This window comes from Thunnus maccoyii, chromosome 9 (genome assembly GCF_910596095.1).
Source record: "Thunnus maccoyii chromosome 9, fThuMac1.1, whole genome shotgun sequence".
In the NCBI taxonomy this organism is placed as follows: Eukaryota; Metazoa; Chordata; class Actinopteri; order Scombriformes; family Scombridae; genus Thunnus; species Thunnus maccoyii.
In genome coordinates, this window is record NC_056541.1 from 16,969,894 (window position 1) to 16,994,823 (window position 24,930).

Genomic DNA, 24,930 nt, shown 5'->3' on the forward strand with positions numbered 1-24,930 from the left:
GTGAAGGAAAATAAACACATTTTTCACAACTGAACACCTGGTTCAGGTTGAATACATATGTTGTTTGCCTCATGTCTTTGTCCACCCTGACTCTGATGAAGACACAGTAGTATTGAAACGTTAAGTCTGCACAATTAAAGGCTGCAAATTAATCAGTGTGCTCCAGTCTCTTCTGTTTTTTGAAGTCTGCTGTCCTCAAACTGAGAAGAACCTGATTCAGCTGCTTTTTGTTGGAAGATGCGTGGAGAACCCTGTTTCTACTACACAACAACACATTTTGTATCTTTGGGTTTTTGACAAAAAGACATTTTAAGATGTCACCTTGGGCTCTGGGCATTTGTCACTATTTTCTAACATTTTGTAGACAAAATGATGAATTAGAAAATAATGTGCAGACTAAGTAATGTTGAAAATAATTGTTAAATGCTGCCTTAAAACACACAGAAATGGCAGCTCGACTGTCGTCAAAACAATTATATGCTTTTAGCCCAAATGTCACCGCACAGAAAACGGATCCAGCTGCAATGATTCCCCACGCCCCCAAAAATTTAAAAAAAAGAAAAGAAAAAAAAAAGAAGAAAAAAAAAGAGTTGGTTCAGTAAAAAGTGGCATCATCTTTATTCATTTTACAATTTGACAAAGTGAAGTCTACAGCATGGAGAGCAAACAAGTGTAGAGCAACAGGAAATTGCAGGGACAAAAACAAACAAAGTTCAGCATCCATTTGTCAAATCTCCAATAAAATGTCATACATTTTGTAGCTACATGTTTCCATCTGTCAGGTATTACTCAAATGATTCAGATTTATTTCATCACACAACTAGTGAATATTCTTAAAGATTAGTCAGTGTCCTGTATCTGATGTATACAAGAGTCCTAACGTCAACATCCCAAATCCATTTTGAAGAGTTAAATTTCCCATATCTCTTAAAAAAAAAAAAAAAAAAAAACCTAAATGATTCATATAAAAAGAAAAGTATCTTACATTCTGCACATTGCACAGAGTGGTAATGGAGTACAACTGTGTGTGAAAGGACCGATATAGACAACAGAAAGCACACCAACCCACACACACGCCAACATATGTGCGCACATTTACACGTAGGACAGATTTAAACTGGAGACACAAACATACAAATACAAGTCAAAAAACGAACCCATCAAAAAATAAAGGTTATGTTTATTTTTAATCTGTCTGTCAGGAGACTGAAGAATATCTCGATAGATGTGTGTTAGAAAAAAAGTGTGTATCAGGTAAACTAATGGACTACACTCTTAAAAATGCAGAACATCTACATTTTCTTTTATGCACAGGAATGTTGGGACATTTATTTCATTAAAAAATACAAAAATAAAATTCAAAAAGACACCCACAATCCAGAATAATAGTCTGAAGGGGCTGTGTTGGACAGGGGCAGAAAGGTTGAGAGGGGGGTTGGGGGGAGAGGGGGCAATCTGAGTCTGCTTCAATCTGAATCTCCTGGGTCTACAGCAAATGACCAGAGTACTGCTTCACACTGAAATAAAAAGAGTGGAAAAATAAATAAAACACAATAAAAATGCAATTCACAATCAATGACAATGTCCATTTATAACTAAGCAACTGTGGGAGGATGACGGTATCGGAGGAAGAGGATGGGGAGGCAGAGCGGGAAAGAGACAGACAGCGAGAGGAAAAGGGGGGGGGGGGTGATGTGACATAAGTGGCTGAAGGAGAGCGAGGAAGAGGAGGGAGAAGGAAAAAGAGGGGTGTGGTTAGTCCTTGAGTCCAAGCAGGTGCAGCGAACTGAAGGGGGAGGAGAGGAAGGAAGAGGGAGGCAGGGTTAGTTACCATGGCAACACTACACTACTCATGAGACGGCGGCGGCAGGTCTACAGCTGTATTAGCATTCGGGCTAAGCTCGGATAGCATCAACAAGGAAGTAGTGTATTATACGTGCCTACTGGTTGCCAAGGGAGACAGAAGAGGAGGAGCTCGTGCTATTTGGCAGACTGTGATTTGTTGTCGGTTGATCTAACTAAAAACAACAAAATCACTAGTCTTCCACACAGCAGCAGCCAGGGGAAGAATCAATCCACTCCCTGCTTCACAGTGAAACGGCTTGGATGGCAAATAGACATTCTGGGTTTTTTTTTTTCTTCTTCCAATCATATTCATTAGACCAATGTGACAGTTTAAAAAAAAAAACATGTCAATCACATTGACCTTTAAAAATATTAATTGCAAAAAATATGCAATATGTACAATTAATAAGTTTGCCTACGCATTCAGAGCCATTTCATGTAAGAGGAAGGTTTGAACTACTTGCAGGTTGCATGGGGAAGAAAGGAAGGGGGTTAGTGAAGAAGAGACAGCAGGCAACAGAAATGCATAACCCAACAAGAAGTGGGTTAACTAGCACCAGGATGCAATATCATTAAAAAAAACATTTATATGCATTTACAATCTTAGAATCTATAAATGTGTGGTTCAGTGGACTGGAATAAAAGGATAAGATATTAAGCATCTTTGAAGTATCTGTAGTTTGTTCAGATTGCTTTAGATGACTTTCTATGACCACACAGATATAAGCTCAGGCCAGGTTTAAGACTAGCCAGTAGACTCAATGAGCAAATTTGGTGGGATAAATGGTCAAACTACAACTAGGTTGATGAATCAAACATGTCAGATTAAAGGATTTTTTTCATCAAATAAGATAAAAGTCAGTGTAATACAATGCAAGTCATTGCGGTCATAGTGGCCATGTCAGAACTTGCCTGTTCTGTAGAAGGTACTGGGCGTTCTGGATCTGATCCTGGGTGCCAGTGATGGTGATGATTCGGTCCTCAGAACCTTCCAGAGGCTCATCGATCTTGATGGAGGCTCCAGACTCGTGGCGGATCTGTTTGATCCGCTGGCCTCCCTTACCAATGATAGAGCCAGCCAGCTGTCAGCAGGGTAAAGAGAAGAGAATGAGGGAAGTGGGGATGAAAAGGAAAACAAGTGGACACAAGAACATTTTAAGCTCTAAGAACATGAGTGTGTCTTAAAAAAATAAGCAAAGAGGTGGATACACAAAACCAGACTGTCAGATATGTTCAAGAAAATACAGTTTCATTTGAGGCGTTTCAAACTACTACACACTTTAGGTGAACGTGAAAAAAAATTAACACTCATTAAATGACACTATGTTCTCGTTCAGTGTGGGTGCATGTGGAAAAAGTCAGTGTGTGGGAGACAACATGACTTATTGGTCACTAAAACGCTGCTGCATTTATAATGAGATATGATACTACTAAATGACTAAATGCTCAAATGACATGATCACACATGACAATGTAGGGATTTTACTCAGACTGAATGTTATTTATGTCATGATGATGGGTCATAGTGGGTGAGGAAGACTGATCTGTCTTCGGTGTGCCAGTCTGTGTGTCATGTTGCTGTCATTTACTCACGTCTTTAGGGATCGTCACTTGTGTGGTGATGACAGGGCCACCCATGTCATTATAGGAGCCACGTCCACCTGATGGCGAGAGTGAGGGGAGAGGTGAAAACCAGAGCAGGAAAAAAAGAATAAGAGTAGGATAGAAATAGAGGGAAAGTCAGCAGAGTACCAAAATCAATACTTGCTGCTACATAATCACACATGGCTCAGCTAATTTTGCATAATATGAAAAAAAGATAATGGATAAAAAAAAAAAAAGTGTAGACTCACCTGACTGGTAGCTATCCCAGGAGGAACTGTTGTCTGAGCATGAGAGAAAACAAGAAGGATCACTCAGTGATAAACATAGATAAACTATCCACAATAAAAATATAACTAGTCATACATGTTCAAAAGATCTACTGAAGAAAACTGTTGAATGATAGATAAATGAACACTGCATGTAATCTTCAGTATTTGTTGCAAACAAGATATTTCAACTAAAATGTCATGACACTGGTGTTTCAAGAAAAAGAAAAATATTGCAGCAAACAATTATAGCTAAACATCTGAATGTCACCTGTAATGTTTCAATTTTTTGTTTATGAACATGCTCTACAACCAGAATAAATGCTTGACACTATAGTATGTTGGGAAGAACATCCTTGAAAGCACATCCATATAAAGCCACAGAAGAAAAAAAAAAGGTTTAGCACTTACCATATCCTCCTCCACTCTGTAAAAAACAAACAGAAATACAGATGGGTTACATACAGTACAGCCGATTCCTTTCATCTCTGCACAGATCCCAGATGAATGGACAGAGGATTATATAGATGGATGATGCAGCAGCCTCATCCATGGAGTAGACTCAACTAAAAGCCACCCAGTTTTCATCCATAAGCCAGACTCCTCCTCCTCCTTCCCTCCCTCCCTCTTCCCGTCTCTCCTTGCATCTCCATCAGCCCCCATTTTCACCTGCTATTCAGATGCTGCTGTCACCAGGGCAACAGGCAATTCAAAAAGCTGTTGCTGAGCAACGGCAGGCAGTATCCTGCCAGCTCTCAGAGAGGGAGCGAGATAGGGAGAGAGAGAGAGAGAGACCTTCCAGTCTGTCAACAAAGCGTTATTATTGCCTAGCAACCAACCATGGCCATCCCCCACCCTCCCCATCCCCCAACAGGCTGGCCGTGAAAAGTACACAGTAAGAGGGCAATTATAGCTGATTATTATGGGGTGTCTCCGGCTGTGGTGATTATGGTCATTTGGTGGAATGGCTTACACTATGCCAAAACTAGCTTGGCTGCATGGCCAGGGCTCAGATGAGTGCATGCACACGTATGTGCACATGGGTGACCAGTTATGATTGTATTGTCAACTAACCACTATTATGAGTATAACACAATGGACAATCATAGCTTATTGTCTGGTGTTAAGACCAACCAGTATGCTAGCCTGAGTACACTGGCACCCAATGAGATGCTAGAACCAGAACTGCATGCATTTAGCAAAGGGTCACTAACCATGTTATCACTATAGCGATCCGGTCTGCCTCTTCTGTCACTGGTGACGAAAGAGTGCCATAGAGGGGGGGAGGTTGGGGGGTGGGGGGGGAGACAGAGAAAAAGAGAGAGAGATGTGGGTGGGGGTGGAAAGAAATAGAAAATGCTTAGAAAAATGCTTGACAACATTCCAAAGAAAATTTCTGGTCTAGGTCAAACTGCACACACACGCTGAGCAAGATTACAGTATAAACACATTTCCTCTCAGCCATCTTCCCACACAGTAACAGGAACAGCTCTGACAGTGTTATGGTGAGAGGAGTGACAGGTGGTGGTGATGATGATCAGAGCCAAGGGCTGCTGATTTTTCCCCCCAAAACGGAGCTCAAATAAAGGCTTCAGCTGAAGAAATGTGTTTGGGTTTAACTGGTATTCTTGCTGTTCCTGAAGAACATGCCTGTACGGATTTTACTGCCATGTTGAAATAAATCCACAAAGTGACTCGATATCAATCGCTGCTTTTGCTCAAAGGGCTCTCTCTGTAGCCATTTTGGATCCCATCTTAGTAGCATTACCTTTGATGACACTGATACAGAAAAATGGCACAATAGAAATAAAATCATATCAAGTGCCCTGCACTTTTATCACACAGCGTCAGCCATATATACACATCAGTTTGATTAACATTATCTGGATGTGGGCCGCTGACACTAAACCAAGGACAGGTCCTGATAGCATTTATTTGGACAGCCCACCAAAATAGATTATCTGCACTCAAAAAGATATTTTGCATTTATTATGTCCTCCTTTTAGAGGGCTGCAGACTTCTGGAGTTGAAAGTGCAGAATAATAAGAATCTGCCAGAATGTTTCATTAATGTGCAATTGTAGATATTAGAAAAATGACACCTCTAATCAGAAGCAAGCTTGTAAAAGCATGCTTTGAGTGAAGTATGTCAAGTGAAGAATGTCAGCTTCCCATCAGCACATGACCCTCATACACACCACCACAAATATATTCTCAACCTGGGGAAGTGAATAGCAGATTGAGTGGGTTGTTAACACAGGGAAGAAGAGGTCATACTACATTGCTGCAGTTCCCCACAAAACACTCCAAATAAGTGGAGTTTCAATAGGTGGATGGGGATCAAGCTAAGGGACTTGTGCAGGCTGGGGCATTACAGGCAAACAGACTGTGCAGAAATGGATATTAGCATGGCAGTCATTAGTATTAACAGTTAAGGGATATGACAATAGTTTACACACAGTGTTATTTTCTTATGAGCTATGTGAGGACGGGAGTAACAAGGCATATTCAAAAAACTACAACAACAAAGTAGTTAAGCTGGGAAATATGGGACTTGTAGGGATACCTCAACACTTATAACTTCATTTTATTATCCATCTTCGTCAATCATGTCACATTGAATGGAAAATATGCTGAGGTTCTGTCAGCACTAGTAGACAACTTCCTCATGAAGACCACAGGGTAAAAAGCTAGCATACATGAAGCAACACCCCATGATATTAATGAGGAAAGGGGGAATCTTTGCTTCAGTGATTTACCATTACAGTTGAGGCAAGTGCAAGTAATATAATATAACAGCGTGTCAAAGTATCCCTGTTAAGATAAATCAGGAGAGCAGAGGTTTAGGGACAGAAACTTACTTTGACCTGTCATCTGAGCCACGGTACGAGTCATAGTAACGATCATCTCTGTGGGCAAGATGGAAATGGGAAAAAGACACACACAAACACACCCAGACATACAGGGATGAGAACATACACTTGATGGAATGGATAACAATGAATATAAATATTTCCAGATGGGTGCATAGTATGACACTGGATCGCATACAGAATACTGGACTCTGCTTATCCTATGAATGAGACTATGTAAAATCAGTTCGGGGAATACAGAATGCACCTGAATGGAAAAAATGCATCTGAAGAGGGAATAAGCTTTGTAAAAGCAGATGCAATGGTCAAAACCTTTTTAAAACAAGTGCTCTCAAAGAGGAAAATCTAGCACAGAACGGACTTTAGTCTAAATAAATAAAATATAGTATAGTATAAATATAATAAAATATAGTCTAAAATAAAAACACTTCACAGGAATAAAAGGACTCGACTTCAAACTGCATAAGATGGATCATGTAGACATTTTGCACTGAAGGGTCCATTTAGTAAAACAAATAATATTTACAGCATTTTTAGACAGACAATGTGTTCAGTGTCATGTAAAACTGAAGTTTTAGAGGAAAAAATAAATAAATCAACAAAAACACCAGCAAACTCAACTGATTGTCCACGCCTGTGACTGGACTTACATTTATGCATGTCCGACAGTGTAAAAGCAAAGCAGGAGAGCAACAGAGAAATGTAGCAACAAACTACACGTCTCTTGTGTTAATCTCTTACCCTCCTCTGTGTGGGTGTCCCATAGGCATGTTGCGTCCACGGCCGCTCCCTCTCCCAACCCTACTAGGGTGAGGTGGAGGAGGACCTCTGCGAGGGCTCATCTCATCGTAATCCCGACGGGAGGGAGGCATTGGTCCCCGTCCCCCTCTGCTGGAGGGCATTCGGTCAAATCCACGGTCTCCGCCGCTGGACCTGCCCCCCCGCATGGGGAACCCTCCCATGAGCCTGCGGCCACCCCCCCTCTCTTCAAACATCATGGTGAAACCACCGTATTCATACGTTTCGTCGTAGAAGTTAGGGTCGTATGGCTGCGCACGGCCCTTTATGGGAGCCTGAAAAAGAGAGACAGAGGAAGATGTACTACAGTTTCCAAGAATACACTGGAAATATATGGGCTTCTACTAGAAATAATACAATATTCCTAACATAAAAAAGCAAGATATGTGGGTTGTTTTCCCATACAAGTGTTTTACACTTGGCTACATTTAAAAATTCCAACCACTAAAAAGGTATCAGAAGAAGGACTCCATTGATAGTTTCAATACATTGCAAATCTTCAATGTATAAAACCTGGCAAATCACAAAAGATGGTACAAGATGCTTACTTCAGCAATGAGCTCCAGCATAGTCTTGATACACTCCACTACCCTCTCCGTTTTACCACCAACCAGCACCACTCGGTCTGTCGACTGAGGACAACACTCCTGAAACAGCTTGATGCTGGTCTTTGTGTTCTGGAGGCACACAGAAAGAGAAATGATTATTATATAGCAGCAAATTTAACTCTAGGAAGAGAGAGGGGGAAAAAAAAACAAACTCCTAGGATTATACACATGAAATCACCACTACAGTACCAGTCAAAAGTTTGGACACACCTTCCCATTCACTAGAATGAAAAAGTGTGTCCAAACTTTTGACTGGTACTGTATGTCATTTTGTGGATATTTTGAGGGGGAAATCACACCATATTGTTGAGGCACACCAAGTATATAGTGTATTTGTATTACTGTCTGTTGTGTTTATATCTGATCTATAGTGTGTACATCGTATTCTCATACCTTGAGCTGTTTACTGTGTTCCCTAGCATTTACATTTCATTCTGTTACGAGTGTTCACACTGTATGTATGTGTGTGTGTGTATATATATATATATATCTTAGCGTATTCATACTCTGTTCATACTGTATATACACATCTCAACACATTCATACTTACCCTTACTGTTTATTCTGTTTTCTATATTATACATATGTACATTATACTGCACTGCACTTCTTCTTTTGTACTTCTGGTTAGATGCTAAACTGCATTTCATTGTCTCAGTACTTGTACTCTGTGCAATAACAATAAAGTTGAATCTAATCTAATATTCTGTGGCATAGAAGACTGAGCCAGAAGAATGAAACTGTTAAATAAATAACACAAACAATATACAACAGAAGACTAACAATCTTATATTTGTGCCTCCAGCTTGGTTTAATCCAGTATGTATGTGTATTCTTATTAAAATTGAAAAACTGGCCGCAACAGAAGGCTGTGTGAAAGTGCATGTTCTACATTACACACAGTCTGTAAACGGCTTTGCTTTGCAAGTGATCCTCATCCCTTGTACCAACATACCTCTCGGAGCTCCTTGATCTTGGCTCCCTTCACCCCGATTATCGAGCCAGCCAGGCTCTGGTGGATCAGCAGACGTAGCTCACAGTCAAAATCCATTCCATTGTACTGCTGGTACTGTGCAGGACAGGAGCATGTTAATATGATACAATCTATTCATTTTCAGAAAAACTAAAACCTGTTTGAGACTAATATTTCTACTAATTTTGGAAAGCCATCCACCGCAGGGTATACAATGGCAAGTTAATGTAGTAGGTATAAAATTGACAGTGGGAACATTTTAAAATGTCAAATATAAATTTGACAGTTTGGACCATGAGTCTATTTTTTTGAGACAACATTTTTTGCACTGGTTAGATACAGATACATAGCAACTGTGGTGGACACACCAGTAGTGCGTGGACTAACACCCAGACAATCACAGAGGTTTTGAACAAGTCCATTTAAACATATCTAAATCACTAATTTGCAAGTGGAAACAGAATTTTAAAAAAAAGAACCCAAACTGCAAAACAGCATGCATACAAAACACTGCAAAACTGTGGCAAGTAGAGTAAATTGAATTTGAACAAGAAAGCATCTAAAATAATGTACATTTGGTGAAAACTATTATTGTTCCCATTATGTTGCCACTTATGTTGCTTAGCTCAATGGGTTCAACTGGACTTGACTGGCATGAGGAGTTAAAAACAAACAAACACTAAAACGTCCAAAATAAACAGCTCAACAAAGTCCTCACCTCTTCCAGGGTTGGGATAATCTTCAGCAGGATTTCTCCAACTGTCTCGATGTCGGCACTGATGCTCAGGATGCTTCATGTTACACCCACCAATGACAAGGCAGAGCACATCCACGCAGACAGGGAGGGGTGGGGGTGCCAGCAAGGCATCCCAGGAGGAAGGGAACAGCATTTCAGATCAGAGAATTCATATCATCCCTCAGTAGTCCTTGTCACAGAAAACAGTCAAACCCCATTTAATCAACTCCCTCCTGAGACTATTACAGCTAAATAAACTGTTGAGGTCCGTTGTTTTCTAAACTCAACATGGTAAGTCATTGATAATCCAACACAGTAACTGGCAAAAAGCAAGTACCCAAACAATGCAATTAAAAGAAAAACTGTATTTTGCCAAGAGAAAAGAAGAAAAGACAGAATAAAAAAGAAACCCAAAGGAAAGTGACTGCATTTGGTGACCATTGAAGGGGCAAGACAGGGAGGGTGAAATCTGGGGAGGATCTGGCAGGAATGAGCACCAATGGTGCCAGAGAGAATTTTAAAGTCCTGAAGCATAACTGGGTGGATGCACACTACAATGATTTTGCCTATACCGATCCCCAAATAAGATGCCCAACACAAATTTAAAAGATCAGGGAAGATGGAGAAAAGGGATGGATATTCTATTTTTATACGTTAAAAAGCATTGTTGTCTTGGTCAAATTGGCAGCAGTTTTGATGCTTGATTTGGCCACATTAATGGAAACCAAATTTTGTTGTCTGCACCCACCAAGTGACGTTATAAAATAAACAAAATGAATATACTGATCCAGAGAACTTAAAGTTTGTACATGGAAGTAGAATGGTAGACAGCTGAGGAGAAGTAACAGAGAAGATTATACCCAGGAAAATTAAGTTTGCCACCACTGGAGTTTAGGGGATGGGAGAAGCCATAAATATAAAACCAAAGAAAGCAGAGATGGGACAGGGACAGAGAGGTCCTGTACTGTCAGTAGCTCCAGCAGTCAATGACCAAGCTCAGATGAAGCAAAAGACAGAATGGAAGAACACACAAGACTTGAGTCCTAGCTTGCCTTTTGCATTTCAGAATGGATCGACAATCTGAACCTATGAGTATAATGGGGACATCACAAAGAATGGGAAACAATGGATGGTGCAAGAAGCAGGTGAGCGTTGATGAAACTAACGGAAAACAAACACCAGTATATCCACTCTGAAGGGGGGGAGGGAGGTGAAAACACAGAAGATAAGAGGATAAGATAATCATCAATGAAAATAACACAAAAACACTGACATATTGCAAACACTGGCACTCGCACAGATTATAGCAAAGATTTGAAAAGACAGTGGCAGATTGTGGAAAAACCCTGACAACACCAGCCTAAGTTTCAATGTTGACGTGACTTTAAAATGGCATGTAAAGGATGTTGACATGGCTTTTACAGGTTCAACAGGCAGATTTGGACATGAACGCATTGACTCAGGCTAAAAATACTGTGAGAACAGGTAGGTTAAAATACAGTGACTTGACAGAGGCAGGATGACTATTTATTATTCATCTTCTCTTGTTTGTTTGACCTGTAGTCAGGCAGTGAGAGGGAGGAGCTTAGGGACATACCGCTCAGGCCCACTGCTGTCTGGGACTGACACACTGGCATTGTACTGGGCGTGGCATGGGCAGGGGCCAGGGCCATTCGAGCACAGATGTCAATCAAGTAAGGCGCCCATTTAGGGACAGGGCACGATTATGGGCAGGGCCAACCAGGGTGTCAGGTGGGCGGGCGCAGGAGGGGCCATCCAGAACATGGGCAACAGAGGAGGAAGTGGGCAAAAAAGTCAACAGTAAAATAATAAACAAGGGAGAGGGAAGAGGGAAGAGGAATACATTTTTAATATACAGGCTCTACACTGATCAAATGTGACTTAATTTGATTCTCTCAGAGATTGGTTTGTCAAAGAGAGAAGAGGAGAAAATGTGACATTGGAAAATGGGTAATGGCATATTAAGAATATGAAGAGTTCAATGTTGGGGAATAGACCAGAGACAGTGAGAGAGAGGGGGGAGAACATATTGTGGAGGGCTAGAGAAAGAGGCAATGACATTGAATGAATTAAGAACTGGCCAGGTTGCCTTAACACTCACATATAAAAAAATGTTAGCTGGCTCTTCTGGTGAATTCATGAACACCGCACTGTGCCCATAAATTTAAAGTAACAAGAGCATCAGTGTTGCCACAACAGAGTAGTTACAATAAATTATCATTATGGAGAAGCAAATTGAAATTGGACTTTTGTGCCTAGGGGCAGTTTAGCTGAGGCAATCACATGTTCTTGTGAAAAGAAAAAGGCAGAACCAACCTCAAAGGGTTTGTCAGATGATCTCATGAACAGAGGGCTAATATCAACACAGGCATCAGCTAACCACACCCCTTACTTACACAGAAGAGATTGCCAAATACCAAAATAAGTTTTTAATCAGTTATCCGGGGTAAATGTTCTCAAATAAACTGCTGTCCTATCAAGGACGCTGGTTAGTTTTAAGCGGCTGTGCACCAGTGGAGAGAAAAAATATGAAGAATACAAAATAAAAATTCAGGGTGTATAGAATAGATGTACTCACGTCTGTACGAAGGGCTTTGATGTTTTTGCCACCCTTCCCAATTACAGCTCCTGCATTCTGTGAATACAAAGAATACTTAAAAAACTGAAATCATAATGAACGAATGAGAACATGTGAACCATGGCACTGTAATTACGAGACAGGGTGCAAGAGAATACTACAATGAATACAATGACTGAATGAATACCCCTAATAAAAAGGATGGAAAATAATTATTCAAGGGCCAGAGATGTCATCAGGGCAATGAAAAGAAAACCATAAAAAAGGAGGGTGTAAGAAATCAGCAGTCATACTGAAGGGGTGCACAAAAGAAAAGCAAAAACATAAATCGTCACACACAGGTTCAACATGAAACACAAAATTAAAGGAGAGCTGATTTACTTTGCTCTGCAGGAGGATGCGAAGCTCAACCATCTCGTCCGAGTTCCTGGAGCGCTTGAATGATTTCTGCTCATCTGCATCCTCAGCGGGGCGCTTACCTGGCATGAGGAGATAAAAACACAGACTGACAACCCTACATACACAACCCTCCCGAGGATAAAATTCAATAATGAAAAAGACCACAGAAAGCAGAGTGAAGCACACAACCACAAAACATATTTTCAAACTCTATTTTCATATAAAAAACTAAAAAAAAAACAAGATCACTGTGTACAAAACTAGGAAAGACAGATTTTTCAATGAGTCTGAAGACAATTTTGAGAGAGGACACCAGTATATTATATGACTTAGGGCCCTAATTGTTGCACACACATTTTCTGACATCTAACTCAAAGAGGATTACCAATTAGAAAACATAGCCTGAACGAATTTCCAAAATCCGAGCTGCAGGCAATCAGCTACAATAACAATGCCTCTCCTCATTGCATAAAACACAAACATGTCAAACCCTGTCAATCAATGAACTGATGCATTTTGACAATATAACCAACCACTATGTTTTATACCGTTAGTCTCTGTGTTGCTGAATGAGGTCTCTTCTTGCTGTTCGATTTCTGTCTCCATGATCTTCTGACAAGGGAAGGGACAGAGTGGGCACTTTGGTCCAGAGAACGGGCGGCAGGGAGAGAGAAGCAGAAAACTTGCCCCTGTGAGCTGCGGTAGTCTGTCAGCATTGTAAAAGGACGAAGAAAGAAATTAGACAATTCAATGTGTGTCCGGTTTTTCCAAGTACCCTCGATGAAAAGGCGAGAAAAACGAGAGACAAAACTGACAGAAAATCGGCACTCACCGATATTTATTACAGGGGCGAGGGCGTGTTGATAGGCGGAACTAAATAAGCAAGGACCAAACAGCTGCTGCGACCTGTTGGGGAGGGGAGAGGCTAGTTAAAATGCTGAAATGTAATATGAAAAAGGGCATTGAATGATAGAAAACTAATATGTAACAACTCTGGTCACATCCGTTTAATTTCATTCCCATGTTTGAATAGCTAATGAGTATCAATCCCGCAGAGGAAACAAATGTAACATTAAATATATTATCACACCGAGGTATTAATATGCTTGTTTGAGGGGAGAAAGGAGCGAGCGATTTACAAGGTTTCCGACTAATGTTTAACTGCGCTTTAATCAAGACCTAAGTTCATCAGCCGGTGATTAACGTCTACTAACGACTGATAACCACTATTAACGTCCAATTACAAACTTAACGTTCTGATTTCTATTACAGCTAGCTATCTAAACTGGCGTACAACACGACGAACTGTCAATTTCAAGTGATCAGTAAAGACAGCAATTGAGCTTACAAACTGACGAAATCGAAAGTGAGCTAGCATTGAGGCTTACTTACAGCTAACCGCTGACCACAGTTAACTGTGGTTAATGTTAGCAGCCGGGGAAGGCTAACGCGTTGGCTACGAGCTTCGTCGAGTAACGTTAGACGGGAATTAACGTATGCAACTTAACTAACTACACTTTTCACTAAACACTTCACTAATTGCGTACGAGGTAAGAAACCATGATTTATCTCTGATCTAACGCGACTACAGTGCGACAAAACATTGGCAAGCGATCACTACAAAGGACCATCCCGTACCACCTCAAGCTAGCGGCTAGCTAATTTCGCCATGTTGCAATAATGTCGGTTGAGTAAGAGGGGAGCTAGCCAGGCTAAGCTAATTAGGCAGCGTTACACCGGAGACAAAATAAATAATACTAAACGCACATTTATTTTATCGTACCTATATATTTCAAATTCATAAAGCCAATATGTGCTGTAGAAACAGAAGATATACCGTTTTAAAAAACAAACCTGCGGTGCAACACCTCGCTCGTCCCCCCTTTCCGTCTCTACCGAACCTGGAAATGTACAAATCAACTAGAGTGCGCCGATTGGCGGAGGAGAGCGCAAATCAATCAGAACACTGTTCTGATTGGCTGGAACTGGCGTCAATCACAAGAGATGAGGCGTTTTCGAAGCAATGTGATACGCCTTCTTTCCGGTTGCTGTTAGATTCGCAAATTAATTCAGCAGGTTGTTCAAGTTATTCCTGTTTATAGGGTGTGATGTACTTGCTCTGTTAGTTTGTTTTGACGCGGAAAGGCATGGTTATTGGGTGTAAAAACCACTGCTGTATATAAGGGTTTGTATGGTGCTACTGTAGGGACACAAACCTTAGGTGCAGTAGCATCAACATTGCTAAGTAAGTGAGGCTAGTCAACTTTGGCGCCTTGATTACGTTACTTCGTGGATGAGACTGCCTCTATACTTCTAAGGTAACCTTTTAAACTCGACTTCATTTAACACAAACATCGTCTCAGTTTGTATTATTCTGCCCGACGTGACATGCATTTCTCTCTCCTTCATAGTTCCCAGACGTGACTATCAGCTGGGACGCTGGGTTTATCCATGCTGACAGATAGCAGTGCCCTCATGTTCTTGTAACATAATAATATAATCTCCCCTGTCAATAAATCACCACCAGATCTGGTGTCAAGTGGTTCCGGAGGTACAGATAAAGGATGACCCCTTTACTGACAAATCCCCTCAAGCCCACAGGAATTGCTGGGTGCATTGAAATAAATTAAATGTAACATTTGAAGCTCTTCTTGTAGGCTATGCTTGAATGAAATATGACAGTTAACTAGTCTCATCAAAGCCTTTTTATAGAACAGTTTCAGTGACATATCTGTAAATGGGAACTATTTGCAAATAAAAACAGTAATTCCCAACATGTAGCATCGCTGATGCCCTATTCAGAGTAAAGTCAATACTGATAAATATAACTTAAAATCAATAACTGAACTCAATAATCAATTACTTTGCTGCAGCATCATCAAAATAACCAACTAGAGTTGTGTGCCAGCAGCTAGCAGGGGAGAAGATAGCAGAGAGTGCCTTAGGACAAGTACACACTGAGGAAGAGGATGACTCCTGAGATCCAGGTGGTGGTACGTGCTACCCAAGCCTGGTTGCAGTCTTCCTGGCATGTCCAGGTGCCCTTTGCCTGGTTGGAGGCCTGTGTAGATTGGCTACAGGAAGAGGCAGGAGGAGCAGGTCATCTGTCACAGCAGCAAATCAACCAACAGGTAGGAACCAACTGACAGGACATCTGACTGTCTTACTGTACAGTTGAATGCAAAAGAAAAAATCTTAATGGTAACATAACCCAGATTGAACTGAATAATTCACTTCACACAGGAGATGTTATCAATTTTCTTGTATGGAAGGGAATCAACATCAGACATGAAAACTCAACATGATTTGAGTAGATGTTTTATTCGTGTTGGCATGCTAAGAAACCTCAAAAGACCATACGTTTATGCACTTTAAAGCTGCCAGGACCCAGTGAAAAAATATTGTTGAACCCTGCATAAATTTTAAAATGAACAGATCTATGCAATACGATTGTACAGGAGGGCAACACAGATAGCTGCAACTCATTGAACCTTGAAACAGATGGGCAACAGAAGCCCAAGACCATGCACAGCTCTTCTAATGTCATCTTAAATCAAGAAGATCATGCTATGGTGGGTAATGATCACCAAAAGTGGGTGATTGAGGAGAGACTGAAAGAACACCTCCTGGTCTGACAAATCCTGGTTTCTGTTGTAACATGCTGATAGCAGGGCAAAATCTTTGTGTAAACAGCATGAATCCATTCTGCCTGGTGTCAGCTGTACCAGCTGGTGGTGGCGTCATGTGGGGTATGTTTTCCTGCATTGACGCATCATTTGTACGCCACAGTGTGCCTAAATATTGTTGCTGAACAGCTGTGTCCCTCTATGGTGAAAGTCTACCTTTTTTTTTTCAAATTCATTCTGGAAGAGGATAATGCTTCACTTCTCAAAGCACACATCATCTCCCGATGGTTCCAGGAACATTAACAGTGATATCAAGTCATCTTAGTGGCCCACATGGTCGCTACATCTCAAACCAGTAGAGCAGTTTTTAGATGATGTGAATTAGGATGTTCATATCATGAATAAGTGACTATAAATCTGCTAGAACGTTATGACACTAGTGAGTCGGGATGCATAAACATCTTTTTGATGTTTTTAGCTCATTGTTGCATAATTTCTGTCAAGAATTCACACTTTACTAGTGTGCTCAGCTTCAGCGCTAAGTGTGACTAGTGTTAGTCTAAAGAGGTTACTTCTGTATTGTGTTCATTATAATTTGATGGCCATTCCTGTCATAGAAGAGGATGTGAAGAATTAATTATCATGTCACACAATCTTAAGTGTGAAAATCTACTCAAATAACTGATAATCGAGGGTGACATAAAATGGGTTTTACAGCACGAAATAAACTTGCTGTAAATGCCAGCGTTGCAGCCAGCTTACAGTACAGTCTCATGTACCTCATTGCATGACAAATATGAAATTTTAGGCGCTGGACCAGTGGCTGTTGACAGACTTGAGGGACCTGGACTACCCTGTTCTCCCTGAAGGACTCGCTCAAGCCCAGAAGACTGAGCTCAGGGGCACTTTCTGTGTCCAGGTACAGACTGGTTGGTCATACTGTATATATTATTTATTTTATTAGTAGATTTTATGGCAGGGACAGTGCCCATTGATCAATAGTTAACTGTAAAATAGTTGGCCTGATTTACAGAGTTACTCTGGATAATAACTAACATGTATAAAGGAGTATCACACATGGGCAAGAAAGAGAGGGGGAAAAAGACATACAGTAGTAACATATGGCACACACAGGACAGTATAAATGCAACAGAGCAAATTCACGTGACAGCAAAACACATAGCAGTCCACAGTGAGCAAGAAAACCATCAGAATATTCCTATAGTGTTTGATCTATAGTCACTTTATAATAATCTTACTGTATCTTGTGTGGACATTACGTTTACTGTGTTGGATCCTTAAAAAAACTGGCATTTTCTGCTTAAAATCACAGTAGTCCAGGTACAATACCATTTAAACGTTTGGACACACTTTCTCATTCAAGTGAATGGGAAGGTGTGTCCAAACTTTTGACTGGTACTGTACGACGTCGTTAATATTCATTTTTTTATGATCGGTGTGTGGTCTTTTGTGCGATACAATCCTGCGTATTCACAAATATCCAAAATCACACAGCAAGCCGTTGTGCTGTTCACGGAAAAGAGATGATTGTATAGTCAGAAGCCGTTTTATAACAAAACACCACAGGATGCCAGTTTTCCTTTAGATGATCAGGAAAATGCACCCAGCGTGAGTCCTTCAAGACCAAGTAATTAAATAGTTGGTTCTAAATATATGATGTTAGGAGACAAAATGTGTTTATATTCACAAACACATGCCACTTACAAAATATAACTAGCAGTTAATACATTCAGGATATATACTGTCATCAGGATATAGTGTGAAACCTTTCATTAGATTTTTAAGTGCAGTTAGAAAAATTAACATGGTAGGAAAAAGGTGGTGTACTGAAATAAAAAGGTCTCGCTCTGTTTTAGGTTGACTCATTACTGGATATCAGTCAGCCTGCGTATGGTCAGCTGCAGAAGTGCCGGGGCACGGATTGTGCCAATGACGAGGTGTCTGCTGTCACACAGACCACACAGAGGCCCTGGGAAGCCAGACCAACCCGTATGCTACTACTGCAGGTCAGTGACATTTAGAAAGTAACCGCACATACAGTGGGTATAAAAAGTCTCCCTTGAATGTCGATGTCATGCTCCCAATATTAAGGTCGCTGTGGGCCTAACAATTCCTTCAGTGCTAATGTTTTTATGTGTTATAAGTCACCAACCACTCAAATAATACAGTCTAGTTGTTGTAATAAAAAGTAACCAACAATGAAAACTTCCAGCTGTGAAACCCACAAAAAACAAGTAGAAGAGTAATTACTTTTAATTGGTGTGTTTATTTGTGTGTATGTGTATTTTGACTTACATCATGAATGTGTCTTCACAAAGATTTTTCCTACCATTTGTTCCCTCACAAACAAACAACAAAATAATGACATAATGTTGAGCATTTCATAGTTTATTGTTAGACTAAAGGTTAATGCAAGGTTTCCTTTAGAGATCTTTGTTGCAGGACATGTCGAGGACGGAGTTCTGCTATTATGGATACAATAATTATTTTGTTGATTATAAAAGTTTGACATCACAATAGACCTGAGTAGGCCAGATGAAACAAAATTAGTTTGAAAGCAAAATTATGTTACAGCACTTTTTAGCAGTATGCATGAACTATTCCTGACCACAGTTTATTTGACATTATAAATACAGTGTTACGCAAGAAAGCAGTAAGTAATGTACAATTATACTCAGTCAACTGTTCAACCCTAATGTACTACCAGGTTTTATCTTTGTGTGTTTGGTTAGGTAGAAAAAGGAAAGCTTCTCCTCTTCCTGACTGAATCATAGTGGACAGGCACAATCAGTGAGAGCATATGAAAGAGTGATTTACTGGAATATAAGGCGCAGACTGTAATTTTCACCTAAAGTAATTCGCTTGTCACTGCTCTAGGGTTACTCAAGACTGCTGGTGTTGCTTAGAAACGTTGGTTGCCCTATAGTTCTAAGAGCCATGAGATGCAAAGACTCATGGCAGTTAAAAAATGCACCGGCATCACCGCCAAAAGGCAGTGTAATAAAGCAGATAAGTTGAGATAAGCTTTGACCAGCTGCGCATTTTGAAACGGCAAAGCAGCATATATTGTTTTAAGAAAAAACGTATTGCCAAGTGGGCCAATTGCCTACTGGGAATTATTGTGGCTGAATGACCCACACAGTGACTTGCATACATTAGCTGAAGGTCACTTGCTAAAAAGCATTGACTTTGAAATTAAAAAAGCAGTTTTTATGTCAATTTTAATCTGGTTTTCTATTTTTAGGAATGAAACAATTCAGAGAAATAAGGCTAGGGTAGCAATATGTTTACCTTTCTGCTTGTGAGAGTGTGAATTTGTAATCATTTCCATGTTCAGCGGTCCCTGGTCAACTAAACTGTCTCTGTTGTACAGGTGACAGATGGAGTCCAGAGCTTGGAGGCCATGGAGTATCAGCCTATACCTGCACTGAGCTCAGCTCTTAGGTTAAGGATTGACCTTTGAAACTCCTAACTGCACTGTGATGTGTTTTTGCTGCATATAACAGTTTATAATTTCTATTTTTTAACATCTTTCCAGCAACCATATCTGGGGTTTTAAAATGAAGAATGCATTGAAACAAATTTTAAGGAAGCAGAGGGTGTGCTGTTACTTATTTGTGCCTTAGGTTAGATTGTGGGTGGAGATGTCATGAAATCAAAAAGTCAGTAATTATTTTACTGCTATTCATGCTGTTTCTCATGAATTAAAAAATAAACACAACAGAAAGCTTTGTACCATATTTTTGAAAATGATTCTCCTAACCTCCAGGCCTGGTGTGAAGCTGCAGTTGCAGGGGGAGATGGTTTGCAGACTTGGGATGCTGCTGTTGGGGCCGACTAACGTCAAGATCCTGGGTGGTGAGGTGGAAGATTTGGTGGACAGAAATAACCAGGTGAACTTTTGTTAGTAATTTTGTAGGATTATTATCCGGACCTGATCACTTGTTGACTTGTTTTTCTTGTATACAGTATGTAACACTGCATTGAGATTAAAGCTAGTTATTATGGATCACTTGCTGTTTTTATTTTTTATACTGTGCACAAAGCAAGAATAACAACAATTCTAGCTTTTATTATACAGTACTACTGTATATCATGCAATAATTTATACAGAACAAGAAGTAATTTCTGTACTGCTCTGACAGGGCCGGGTGCTGTGTCGGACGCTGGGACTTCCTGAAGAGCAGCAGCAGCAGCACGATGAGGAAGAGGCTCCACCATCACACCAAGGTATATCCATGACAATTTGTGTATGTGCTGCAAAGATCACAAATAATATAAAATATGTGCAAGGTGATGCCATGGTAGTTTGAAGATATTTTGTGTATATTTGATAAGAAAATTTGATTAAATATAAATAAAAGCCTGCTTTGAAAAACTTTTTTGGTTGTTCGACTTTGTATTAATTTACAAATGAATGAATGATATAAATATAAATCACTATAAATCACATTTCTTGGCTTTAGAATTGAGCAAATTCATGATGCAGCACCTTGTTTTGTTTTCTCCTCAGGTAACCAGGAGGACCTAATGGAGGACCTGGAACTAGATGACCAGGACTTGTTGGCCAGTCTGGAGGCCCAGGAAGAAGTGGAAAGGGCTCCGGTTCGGCCTGTTCGAGACAGCGGCTATGGGACACTCAGTGAAATCTCAACTCAGTCCTCGAGAAGCTCCTCTGTCAGGAGCGTCATCTCAACTGCCTCATCCAGGTGGGTGGTTGACAATTTGGTGTCTTGACATTTTATTGTTGAAGCTCCTCAGTTCCCTCCCTCGGGCAAATATACCTTGACATTTTGAATTTTTGCATAATGTTTGTCTTCAGAAAAAAAATATCAGCATTTATCTTTCAGCTTCTTTAAGAATCCTTTAGCACTTTTAATCTACATATCATGAACAAACTTATTTAACATAAGTTATAAAAATTATTATTGTTGGTGTTACTGTCTCTATCTTTGCCTACTTTGCAGCAGTAGGTTTATTCATTTGCAGCCGGTGACAACCATCAGTTTTAATTATGCAACAACAATGCTTTTAATAGATAATGGCTAAAGAGACTGTTTAAAACTGCTGAGTGAGGAGAAATATCATTGATTCTAGGGCTGCAACCAACAATTATTTTCATTATCGATTAATCTGATAAATTATTTTCTTGATTAATTGTTTTGTTGATAAAATGTCAGAAAGTAGTGTAAAATGCCGTAAAATTTCATAGAGCTCATTGTGATGTCTTCAAATATCTTGTTTGGTCCAATCAACGGTCCAAAATCCAAAGATAATTCAGTTTACTATCATGCACAATGCAGGAAAGCATCAAATCCTCCCCATGCAACCAGCAAATATTTGTAATTTTTGCTTAAATAAATGATTAAAACAATTATTGCTTTATCAGAATAGTTGTAATTTTCTGCTTATCAACTATTTCAGTAACTGACTTGAGCCAAAATTTACTGGAGCCCTTACTCCTTGAATCCCAGTGCATTTCTGTCTGTAGCTATTTGACACTCACTAATTTCCATTGCTATGTAGTACTATTGATAATTCACCAATTATGATATAAAATGCAAAACAAGTTCTTCAGGCTGTAATCGAAAATAGGACTTAACAGGTTTGAGTGATATATGACATATAACTATCACGGTCCTCTTGTTTCTGGAGCATAATGGGTTTTAAGTTTCTCCTACCCTCTGACACGGGCTGTAAAACCATATCTAAACTTTGTCTTATTAGCATATAGAACTACCTCTGACACTATGAGCCCCGTCGGCACACCATCTTGTTTAAAAGCTGTTAACTTAGTCCAACATTATTTGCTAATCTCTTCTAGAAGTGAAAACTCCATCCGCTCATACAGCAATGGTTTGACCCAAAGCAGCAGAGGTGGTTCAGTCCAAGGTCAGCACCATGATAACGAACAAGAGGAGTCTGACCTTTTTGACCAATTATCGTCTGACCATGTGATTCAACAAGAGAGCACAGATCACATCATGGCAGATGAAGACTTTCCTGATGAAGATTTTGATGATCTTCCCCTGGATGAGTTGGACAGTGTGATTTTTCAGGAGAGCACAAATGTCACCGCACAGTCTGATAGTGGTCACAGAAGCACGCCACAGAATAACAACAGAATGATGGGAAACAGTTTGGACAGAACAACAAAACCCCTAACTGGTCAGTTTAAGCAGCCAACTTTGACTGGCTCTGCGTCACGGCTTGGCTCTAGCAGCTCCAGATTTACCTCGCAACACAGGGACAGTCCAAGCTCTACTAGAGGAGCTTCAGGACATTTAGCTGTAGCGACTTCCAAACCCATCTTTCCCTCAGCAGCTTCAGAGCCAACTAATGATGAGAATGATTTCATGGATGAAGATATGGACTGCTTTCTTGAAGAGGTGGAAACCTATGGAGTGCAAACTAGAGAGCCAGATGTTCAACAAGGACCTAGTAGAGACAGAGAGTGTGCTACCAACCAAACTTCAGGCTCCAGTTTTAAAGTTACCTGCAAATCATCATCAAGAAATGTAGCAGATACATTTTCAGTTAAGGTAGAGCCTGCATTTGAAAGCTCACACAGCGTACCTCAGGGGCAAAATCGCACCTCAAGCTCTGCAGAATGTGATAGAACATCTGCAAAAAATGACCCACAGGGTGACGGCACTCTCACTCTGACCTCTTCACCGTTTACATACTTGTGTCTGCTAGATGAGCTGATCTCTAAACCGCATCCTCACACCCTGGAGATCCGTGTCAAAGCTTTCATCGTGACTCTTTCGGGGAAACTGAGCAGCAGCAACGGTCTTTGGCGGGTCAGTGCTACAATATCTGACGGAACTGGTTATCTGGACGTGGAGCTGTCGGATGAGGTTTTGACAGGCCTGCTGGGTTTCTCTGTGGCGGAGAAGGGCGCTCTGAAGCGAGACCCCGCCAGGAGATGTGAACTGGATGCTGGAATGAGGAGATGTCAGGAAGAGCTGGTGGACATGTGTTGTGTTATGACTATTGCGGTTGAACCAGAGGGGAGAAAGGCTGTGGTGACCAAGGCAGACCCTGTCAATGAGAAAGTACTCCAGGAGCTGGAGCAGAGGGTGAGAGAACGAAAAAAATAAACACAGAGAAGAGGTTGAGGGGAAGTGGGCTATAATGAGAAAATTGCAGGAACCAGAGAAGTATATTGCCCTTAAGCACAGATGAAAAATTGCAAATAGGACAAATCTGAGGCAAATATAACATTTCGCATCGGCGGTGCCTTAAGAATCACTCCCTTCAGTAATGAAACTAATGTATTTTTGAGATTGGTGATCAACCTGCCCTTCTGCTTCAGATTGAGAGAGCACAATGTGTGAATTGGGTGTCTGATGATCAGCAAGCAGCGTGTTGCAATGCATCCCATCTGCTATATGTGAATGTGACATTCTGTCATTTGTCATGAGAGGATTTCATTCACCTATTCAGAAAGCTATTTTCTGCTTGAAATGCACAACATCATTCCAAAGCAAAGCAAACAGATAAAAGGGTGGAGAAGTTTAACTATGCTTTATCTTAATGTTTGGATTGAGTGGTCAGAATATTAGCTCAAAAAAAATGCAGAGCTGAGCATCTCAAATTATAAGGAACATTTTAAAACTATGTGAAGAAGAAGAGTAAGGTGTTTGAGATGAGAGAAGGGAATGGAGGGGAAAAAAAAGAATTCATATTCTGATTGTTGTAATGAATTGCCAGCCTTTGCATTCATTCTTGTACATCCATTACTTCTGACTGAAAAATGGTTGAATATCCAAGGGCAGCGTGGGTCTTTAATAAACTCCCCCAGAGTAAAATGAGAGGAAAGGAAGATAAAGGAGAGGGCATGAGCTTCGATTATTTCTGTTCATTATTGTGCTCATCTATGTTTTTGTCTTTGATGAATACATATACCACAAATTTGATGGTCTGTCTGTATTTTCTGTATATTGAAATAAAATTGTTTTGAAGGTTTTATAATTTCTTTTACACACTTTGACTAATAAAACATGCTTGAAGTAAGCGCTTGCTACTAATTTTAGCTTTCCATTTCTCCTCGTCAAATGAGTGTCGTATTCCTCAAGATTAGATGAATAACCGGAGAAACAGACTGACGCTGCAGCAGAGCACTGTGTTTCATTTGGCTTGTAATAGTTTTATTAAATGCCCCTTTGGGATATGCACTGTTTAAGCACACATAATAGTAATTAAAAGAAGCGCTGCAGCATTGTAGCTCTGCACAGGGAATCTCTCTTTAAGATGAAACATTTCAACAGTTTGTTCTACGCACATTAATTTGCGTCTTGTCTGCCATCATACAGTATAATTAGGTGGTATTTTGGGTGATATGTATTAAACCAGTCTCACATACTTCAATGTCTTGAGTGTGATAATGAGGAAAACACAAGTTAATAAAGATACCACAGGGAATGTATGTTAGTCCGTGTGTTTACATATGTGTGTGTTCATGCAGGAGGGCACATGCATGTATCTTATTGTCCTCTGCCACTGTGTGCGCTTCCATTCAGGTAGCTGGTCTTGCTTCATTAATGGCTAATCAAGTTGAACATCTAAATCAGGACCCT

The 24,930-nt window shown here is 40.3% G+C and overlaps 2 protein-coding genes across 15 annotated transcripts; one reads left to right on the plus strand and one right to left on the minus strand.

Annotated features, from left to right (window-relative positions):
• Positions 1-594: 594 nt before the first annotated feature.
• Positions 595-14,628, minus strand: hnrnpk (heterogeneous nuclear ribonucleoprotein K). 5 transcript variants are annotated; one of them, XM_042420504.1, is made up of 17 exons: positions 14,556-14,627; positions 13,534-13,607; positions 13,250-13,407; positions 12,684-12,781; positions 12,303-12,359; positions 11,301-11,344; positions 9,686-9,758; positions 8,950-9,057; positions 7,935-8,063; positions 7,330-7,661; positions 6,577-6,624; positions 4,931-4,970; positions 4,128-4,143; positions 3,699-3,731; positions 3,439-3,506; positions 2,758-2,927; positions 595-1,517 (listed from the first exon to the last, which is right to left on the minus strand). In XM_042420504.1, exons 3-17 carry the CDS (start codon positions 13,305-13,307, stop codon positions 1,487-1,489), a joined length of 1,305 nt encoding a protein of 434 aa, XP_042276438.1. In that variant the 5' UTR covers positions 13,308-13,407; positions 13,534-13,607; positions 14,556-14,627; the 3' UTR covers positions 595-1,486. The 5 variants fall into 5 exon arrangements, with proteins under 5 accessions (XP_042276438.1, XP_042276435.1, XP_042276437.1 ...); XM_042420501.1 differs by having other exon boundaries at positions 8,950-9,063; positions 14,556-14,625; XM_042420503.1 differs by lacking the exon at positions 14,556-14,627 and adding an exon at positions 14,485-14,505 and having other exon boundaries at positions 8,950-9,063.
• rmi1 (RMI1, RecQ mediated genome instability 1, homolog (S. cerevisiae)) lies at positions 14,164-24,715 on the plus strand. Of its 10 annotated transcripts, none has more exons than XM_042420491.1 (10): positions 14,744-15,019; positions 15,113-15,333; positions 15,613-15,832; positions 17,136-17,246; positions 18,205-18,354; positions 19,722-19,792; positions 20,118-20,241; positions 20,494-20,578; positions 20,862-21,057; positions 22,173-24,715. In XM_042420491.1, the coding sequence occupies exons 3-10, from the start codon at positions 15,671-15,673 to the stop codon at positions 23,449-23,451; spliced, it is 2,178 nt and encodes a 725-aa protein (XP_042276425.1). In that variant the 5' UTR covers positions 14,744-15,019; positions 15,113-15,333; positions 15,613-15,670; the 3' UTR covers positions 23,452-24,715. The 10 variants fall into 10 exon arrangements, with proteins under 10 accessions (XP_042276434.1, XP_042276432.1, XP_042276433.1 ...); XM_042420493.1 differs by having other exon boundaries at positions 15,113-15,312; XM_042420496.1 differs by having other exon boundaries at positions 15,113-15,252; positions 15,610-15,832.
• The last annotated feature ends 215 nt before the right edge of the window (positions 24,716-24,930 follow it).

Bases quoted from the DNA above. Each gene is read 5' to 3' on its own strand.
- rmi1 (XM_042420500.1), top strand. From the start codon at position 15,671: ATGACTCCTGAGATCCAGGTGGTGGTACGTGCTACCCAAGCCTGGTTG. The intron at 18,355-19,721 runs GTCAGTGACATT...TCTGTTGTACAG, and splicing joins CCCGTATGCTACTACTGCAG to GTGACAGATGGAGTCCAGAG. The intron at 21,058-22,172 runs GTGGGTGGTTGA...AATCTCTTCTAG, and splicing joins ATCTCAACTGCCTCATCCAG to AAGTGAAAACTCCATCCGCT.
- hnrnpk (XM_042420501.1), bottom strand. From the start codon at position 13,307: ATGGAGACAGAAATCGAACAGCAAGAAGAGACCTCATTCAGCAACACA. The intron at 9,759-11,300 runs GTATGTCCCTAA...TGTAACATGAAG, and splicing joins GACAGCAGTGGGCCTGAGCG to CATCCTGAGCATCAGTGCCG. The intron at 2,928-3,438 runs GTGAGTAAATGA...CCCTGCTGACAG, and splicing joins AAGTGACGATCCCTAAAGAC to CTGGCTGGCTCTATCATTGG.